The sequence below is a fragment of the Notolepis coatsorum genome (genome assembly GCF_963971535.1).
Source record: "Notolepis coatsorum genome assembly, chromosome: 3".
In the NCBI taxonomy this organism is placed as follows: Eukaryota; Metazoa; Chordata; class Actinopteri; order Aulopiformes; family Paralepididae; genus Notolepis; species Notolepis coatsorum.
This window is the reverse complement of record NC_140167.1, coordinates 101,815,731-101,823,166: the sequence shown is the minus strand read 5'-3', so window position 1 is coordinate 101,823,166 and position 7,436 is coordinate 101,815,731. Positions and strand designations below refer to the sequence as shown.

The window sequence follows — 7,436 nt, the reverse complement described above, 5'->3', positions numbered from 1 at the left end:
AGGAACAGGGCCCAAGAGAAAGACTTTCGTCTTGTTTACATCAGGGTCCCCCCCCCTAGCCCCTTACGTGACTGCAGTCACGTAAGGGGCTAGGTCCCCCCGAAGGTCAGCCCTATTTGGAATACTTACTTTGAGAGTGTCAAGCACCCCTCTGTTCTTGAAAGTTTGATAAAGCCTCTTCCGCAGTTCATCTGGGGACAATGCTTCCTCCTTGGCTGTGGACATGGTAGCTTAGGTCTGTCTGTCTCTAGGTCCTACAACAGGTAAGATACAAAACAGCAAACATCAACACAGTTAACGTTACATGGGGACTGCGGTTAGCTTGTTGTCGGGGAAGAAATACGTTCTCAGCAAGTCTTTCAAGTAGTTCATTTGAGTGGGTCTGGGTCTAATAGCTAAACAACGTTACACCTCAACAAAAATAAACGAATAGTTGAGCGGGTATACATTAGTTTATTTACCAGCCTAGCAACGAGAAAGCGTCCTTTCCATCTCAAGTCAAGCCCCGCCTCCCTTCCCTCAGTTTTTAAAATCCGACCAACTGACGTTTTGTTTCGGGAAGGCACACAGTTATGACGTTGACATTAAAATTAGTTAATTTTTTATTATTATTAAATAACATAAATACATACAAATAAAGGCATTGTGAATTGATCAAATAATAGTTTAAGCTACAATTTACTCGTAATTATTTACACTATAATTGTTTTATTTTTTACAAATAATGTTGGACACGCGTTCACGTCGTCATCAACTTGCGACCGCACTTACCGGAAGAACATTTGACAGGTAAACAACGGCATCTTCTATCAAAAAAGGCTGGCTAGCTAGTTTCAGGTTATTTTCAATGTTCTCAGGGATTGTATTTATATTTTAGGTAATTGTACGTTCATTTCTTATAACATGTTTCAATAGGCATAACTGAAAAATGTAGCTACGCTTCAGCCTGCATGCCAGTGTGGCTGGCTAGTACTGGCTAGACGCTAGACGTATCCTGTCAGTCAGTTTATATGTTAATATTAATTCATCTCTTTGATTGCATTTTAGGTCAGCTACTATTTTCTGGGAGTGAAATATGTCTGGAAGTTATTATTTTGTCATGGTTGGTCATCATGACAATCCTGTATTTGAAATGGAGTTCTTACCTACTGGTAAAGCTGAGTCGAAGGTAAGTGGCTTTTGTTATTTTGTCCAATAGAAGTAACTGCCGTTCTCTAACAGGTGAAATCCTACTACCTGTTGGCTACCCTGCATGTACTTTATAGTTCAGGAAGCTCCATGGACTGAGAAGCAGGCTTGAATGGATAGTTTGAGTGATTCTTTTTAACTGTTATGTTGTATGCTGATCAACAACACTATCCAGTGGACTATAACATTATTAAGATCAGTGTGTGGCATGTGTTCAAACGACAATGTATTTGTGAATAATGTTTCCCAGGGAGACCTTTTTTAAAATTCGATGTCTTTCTTCACGTTTTGATATCTTACCAGGATGACCACCGTCACCTGAACCAGTTCATTGCACACGCAGCCTTGGACCTGGTGGATGAGAACATGTGGCTCTCCAACAACATGTACCTGAAGACCGTGGACAAGTTCAACGAGTGGTTTGTTTCTGCCTTCGTCACCGCGGGTCATATCCTTCTTACCACCCGAGGCTCTCCGGGGACAGACGTTCAGTAAACTACTGAAGTTCAGCGAGACGACGTGGAACACCACTCAATAGAGACCTTGCACGGAATGTCTGTGTAGTTCTCTTACATTTAGTCATTTAGCTGATGCTTTTATCCAAAGCGACTTACAAGTTCTGTACGACAAGTCATCAGGAAGGGCACAACTCTATCAGCTGAATAACAATGTTCATCAAAGTGTTGAGTGCTAGAGTGTAGGTTAGTATATTAGGACAAGTGCATGACAGTAAGGTTAGTTAGGGTTAGATATTATTATTATTTTTTCAGATAATGGTTGACTAAGTGCGTCTTTAGTCGACAGTGAAAGATTGGACAGGTTTCGGCTGTCCTAACTGTGGTGGGCAGTTCGTTCCACCATTGTGGGGCAAGGACTGAGAAAATGCGGCTTCTCCTTGATGACCCTCCCGGAGCTCGGGTAGGAGTGGGTCTGAGACGGCCAGAAGAAGCAGAGCGTAGGGGTCTTGAGGGTGTGTAGTTAGAGACCATTGACCGGAGGTAGGCGGGAGCGGTTCCCTTTGCCGCACGGTATGCCAGGTCGAGGGCCTTGAAGCGGATTTGTGAGGCAATGGGGAGCCATTCTTCCAGTATGGCTGCCTGTAACCAATGGCAACCACATTCACAAAGAGGTTACCTAATTGCTGTGCAGTGGTAGAGTAGGTAGAACACTGGAAAAGCATGACATTACTGTTCCACTATGACCTGTTTACAAGATCCAGTAATAATACACCAAATCATTGTTTTTGTTTATATATTTCTTATATATCAACACATAGCAACCACTGTCTCTTCCAATACCATGTACAAAACAATGGTTGCTATGTTACAGGTAGCCATGTTGGAAGACAGAGAACTATACAAACATTACGTGCAAGGCCTCTGCTTAGCCATTTTAGAGATTCATATATGTTATATGATCTTATGAGCCTTTGACAGTCTAATCGGTATCTGTAAACGCACTACTCTCCCAAAGATACAAACTGGAGAACTCTTAATCTGTTCTGCCAACTGTTTTAGAGCGTGAAGCTGATCTCTTGACCATGAGAAACCTGCTATTTGAACTCATACAATTTTGTTCTGTATTTCAACATCCAAGTTTTATATTATAGTAGAAATATGATATGATGATTCAATATGATTTCTGACATATTACTCACGGCTCTTGGTATCTGGTTTTACTATTGGGGAAATTCTCCTGATACCAATACCCTATTATAGCCTAGTATCTGCCTGGTATCTGTGTATCCCTGCAGAAAATGCACCATTACCTCAGGACATCATCCTGAGTACCATTGGCATATTCACCAAGCCATTCTCTGTGCGCCATATTAAGCTGTATATCGTTGTTAGATCATGGATTAGGGGGAAAAGACAAACTCTTCTGTCTTGGCTCTTATCTATAGGAGACGGTAGTGAATATTCACTAATACAGACTAAACTAATTGAAAATGAAAATGTCAAGACAGTAATACGACTGTTGGATCAGTGATTCTCAACCTGGGGGTCAGGGTCCCCCATAGGATTGCGAGATCACTTTGGGGGGCTGTGAAAAGATATACAAATGCATAATCATGTTTATATTCTTTGGTACACAGATGTTTTCTTGTGCAATAATGAATATTTGAAGTCCCTCCAATGAATAACCAAGTTAAATGGAAACTAATAATGATTCTTTGCTGTCGAAATGCATCATTCCGTCTATGCTTGACCATGTTGAGGAAGGAGGGGGGGTCATGCATCATAAAGGTTGAGAATCACAGTTAGTGTCACCATTCATTTAGCATTTAATGTTTGCAGGCAGTGTAGTCAATCTTAAAGGATTTTCATAGTTGGTCATAATTTTCCTTAACCGTCTTGATTCACATATGAGATTCATCATGCTGCACGATGTCCGACAGGAAGATGGAATCAAAAACTTCTTTAATGACGTGTATGATTTATACATTAAGGTGAGTTTTCCTTCTTAACACATTGACCGCCGGGCATTGTGCCCATCTTATACCACTTTCTGCCACCGTTAAAAGCCTATGGAGATGTTTACCTTCGTTGCAGGGCTATAACTTTTTTAATTGTATTGCTATATTGACATTACTATGGCCCATTCAACATCGATTATCTATCGTTCAGGATGTGGGAACGTTATACTTTTTCATTCTAATACCTTCTAGAATATAAGTATGTTTTTAATCTTTTCTGCTGTAATTCCAAAAACAGTAGTTATAGGCCCTGACGCATATGATAGATTATCGATTGGCGTTTCTTTCCCATACACGCTATATTAAAAAATTCAAATGTATATGATCGGTATACATTATGCTTCATCATGCGTGGAGGAAGGGGGGGGGGGGGGGGGTCGTTTATAATTCCTTGATCATCAGTAACGGCTTTATGTAGTATGGGTGGATATATTGATCAGATGGTTTGCAAACAAGGAAATGCATCGGGTTGAAAATAACGTTACTGTTCTCTTACCGTGGGCCGATGAGACTGGTGGTGAGTGAAAGATCCCAATTATTTTGACGCCGATCGCCTATATCTATTTCCGGTTTGTATGGCGCAATAAACGCCGAAATCATATAGATTATTGCGTTATGGCAGCGATCCAAATGTACTATAGTGTTTGTCAGGAGTCCCGTAGCGAGATGTGACTGCCGGAGGAATTTCCTCGATGCACCGATGACAACATCCGGTTTTGGCGAGAGTGTAACTCGCCCGACCATCCACCAGGCGGCGGTATTGAGCCGTTGCGGTCCCATTTAGGGTCCAGCTGCAGCACCGGGGGTGGGTGGATGAATTATGAATGCCATGGCGAAAAAATGAAATATTTATCTAAACCACTGTACAGCGGTCAACGCATGGCGGGCAATAACGCTGGAAAGCGTTTTTGGCGACCAATGTGTTAAAGGGGCCATGCTAACATTATGTGAAATGTGCTTACCGTCTTCTCCAGAGTCCAGGATAGGTGTTTTGTGAGGGTTGATTTATCCCTCAACATCTTTCTTTACTTCCAACCATCCGCTCTTTTCCAGTTTGCAATGAATCCTTTCTATGAAACCAACGCTCCAATCCGTTCAACTGCATTCGATAGAAAGGTCCAGTTCCTTGGCAAGAAACACCTCCTGAGCTGAGGCTGAGGAAACATCCCAAGTGATTCCTGACTTTTATTATTTTCTTTATTCTGTTGTGTGCAACTTGTTTTATGTGCACTTTGTCTCCTGATGAATTGAAAATGGGGGACCCTGATGTAAACAAGACGAAAGTCTTTCTCTGGTCTGCATCCCCTTAACAATTGTGTGTATTGAGCTGTACTGTATTGTACCCATTCTGCAATCTGTTAATAAAGTTTTCAATCAATCAATCAATCAAGTCTCAAACACCTGTGTAATATAGTTCTGCGTTAACATTATCTTGATTATTACTTTCAAACCTTCCAAATGTATAATACGGCTCCTGTAATTATGGAAAATGTATCATCAGTTACAAGCAGAGTCTGTAATTCTGTGTGTTGTTATTTGGTTACTAATTTGACCCTAGAGTCCCACTAAATTACAGAGGTATTAGTTTGATCAGTACAGTTTATAAATTATACTCAAGTGTTCTTAATAATAGATTAAATAAATACTTAGAATATAATGAAATGTTGGTGGATGAGCAGAATGGGTTTAGGGCTAAGAGAGCTTGTATTGATCATGTTTTTGTTTTATCATCGGTGGTGAGAGCCAGATTGGACGAGGGCAAGAATACATTTGTTTGTTTTGTTGACTTTAAAAAAGCCTTTGACTGGATTAATAGAGAGCTTTTGGACTATAAATTAATCTGTTCTGGTATTGATGGACTATTTTATAAGGCTATCAAAAGCCTGTATAAGGCCCCATCTGCCTGTCTGCAGCTGAATGATGTTAGGACCGGCTGGTTCCCCACACCATTCGGTGTAAAACAGGGAGATGTGCTTTCTCCTACTTTATTCGCCCTTTATGTTAATGACCTGGCGCAAGAAATCAAGCAAGCCAATCTTGGTATTCCAATAGATAATATAATCCTAAGTATTTTATTGTACGCTGATGATATTGTTTTGTTTGCAGAAAATGAAGCAAATTTACAAAACATGTTGAATATTATGAGTTCTTGGTGCATGAAATGGAGACTTGCGATTAACAGTGAAAAAACACAGATTATGCACTTTAGGAAAAAACACGAACAGCAGAGTAGTCATAAGTTTCAATTTGGACCAACGCCCCTGATTTACACACATTCTTATAAATATCTTGGTTTCACCTTTAATGAGTACATGTGCTTCATAGAAGGAAGGAAAATAATGTCTGAGTCAGCAGGAAGGGCGCTAGGGGGCGTGTTGAGTAAAATGAAAGTGTGCACTGACCTTGGGTTTTCAACATATACACAATTATTTGATTCAATGGTGGGTTCTGTTTTGTTTTATGCTGCTGGAGTATGGGGTTTTGATGATGCTCCTGAATGTAATGTGATCCAGAACCGGGCCATAAGATACTTTTTAGGAGTCCATAAATACACACCAAAAGGGGCTATAGAAGGGGACATGGGGTGGGATTCTTGCTTGGTCAAGCAAAAAGGTGAAATGGTGAGGTTATGGAACCGCCTGGTCCAGCTGCCAAATGGCAGGGTGACTAAAAAGATTTTTAATTGGGACAGAGCACACGGTCATCCCTGGTCAAGAGAGATGTCTATGATTTTTTCTTCTACTGACTTGAGTATGATTTTTATGAACAATTTGCAGTGTAAGGTTCACATAATTAAAACAAAATTATCAACAATCCATCAGGATAAGTGTAAGGTGGAGATTTTGAAAAAACCTAAACATATATTGCAATTAAAAATGAGTATTTTACTGAACCTTATGTAATGTTAAACTTAAAGAGAAGACGGAGGTCTCTGTGTGCCCAGTTGAGGTCTGGCACCCTGCCATTGGCTGTGGAAGTGGGTAGATTCCAGGGTAAACCTGAGGAGGAGCGGTTGTGTGTTCTGTGTGATCTGGGAGTGGTGGAGGATGAATATCATTTGTTTTTTATTGCCCTTTGTACACCACTTTGAGGAGGGCTTTATTTGAAAAAATTCAAATTGTAAACCCAGATTTGTTTTGGCAGTCTGAGAGCTGTATGTTGAGTTGTTTTTTTGTGGAGGACATCTTCGGTTTTGCAGGATTTTTGGAGAAGGCATGGCACCTGAGACAAAACACACTGTATCCTATATAATTGTATTTGAATTCACCTTGTTTTTCTGTTTATTTACATTGAGTACAGCTTGTGTTATATTACGTTTTATTGTATTTTCTTGTATTTTTCTTTTTTTTGTGGCCATCTTGGTCTATGTCATTTGTTAAGTAATTGGTAAAGTATATTATTATTATATACTTATTGTTATGTGTCTTGTAAGCCCATATGGGCTGGGCATACATCTGTATGTAAGACACGAAAAAAAAAAAAATCAAATAATAAAAAAAAAAAAACTAAAGCCAACACTGTAATCTTTTCGATCCTATTTCTTGAATGAGCTTGGTAATATACAAATATGTCAGATTTTGTGTGTGAAGGATTCTTGATTGCTGGAACATTTTGGGGTTGTACAAAAATTCTGGTCATTCCAAGTATGCTTTGCTGATGGAACAAAATTTATAACAATGGGCTGCTGTCCTCCAGTCATGTGTCTTGATTCAGATTCAGACAACTTTATTGATCCCGCGTGGGGCAATTCATATTTGTAGCTTCATGAGTA

The 7,436-nt window shown here is 39.9% G+C and overlaps 1 protein-coding gene across 1 annotated transcript; it reads left to right on the top strand.

The window, feature by feature from the left end:
* Positions 1–798: 798 nt before the first annotated feature.
* On the top strand, positions 799–7,170 carry trappc2 (trafficking protein particle complex subunit 2). Its single transcript, XM_084311587.1, has 5 exons — positions 799–877; positions 1,048–1,168; positions 1,492–1,679; positions 3,559–3,637; positions 4,718–7,170. Exons 2-5 carry the CDS (start codon positions 1,076–1,078, stop codon positions 4,814–4,816), a joined length of 459 nt encoding a protein of 152 aa, XP_084167713.1. The 5' UTR covers positions 799–877; positions 1,048–1,075; the 3' UTR covers positions 4,817–7,170.
* Positions 7,171–7,436: the final 266 nt, after the last annotated feature.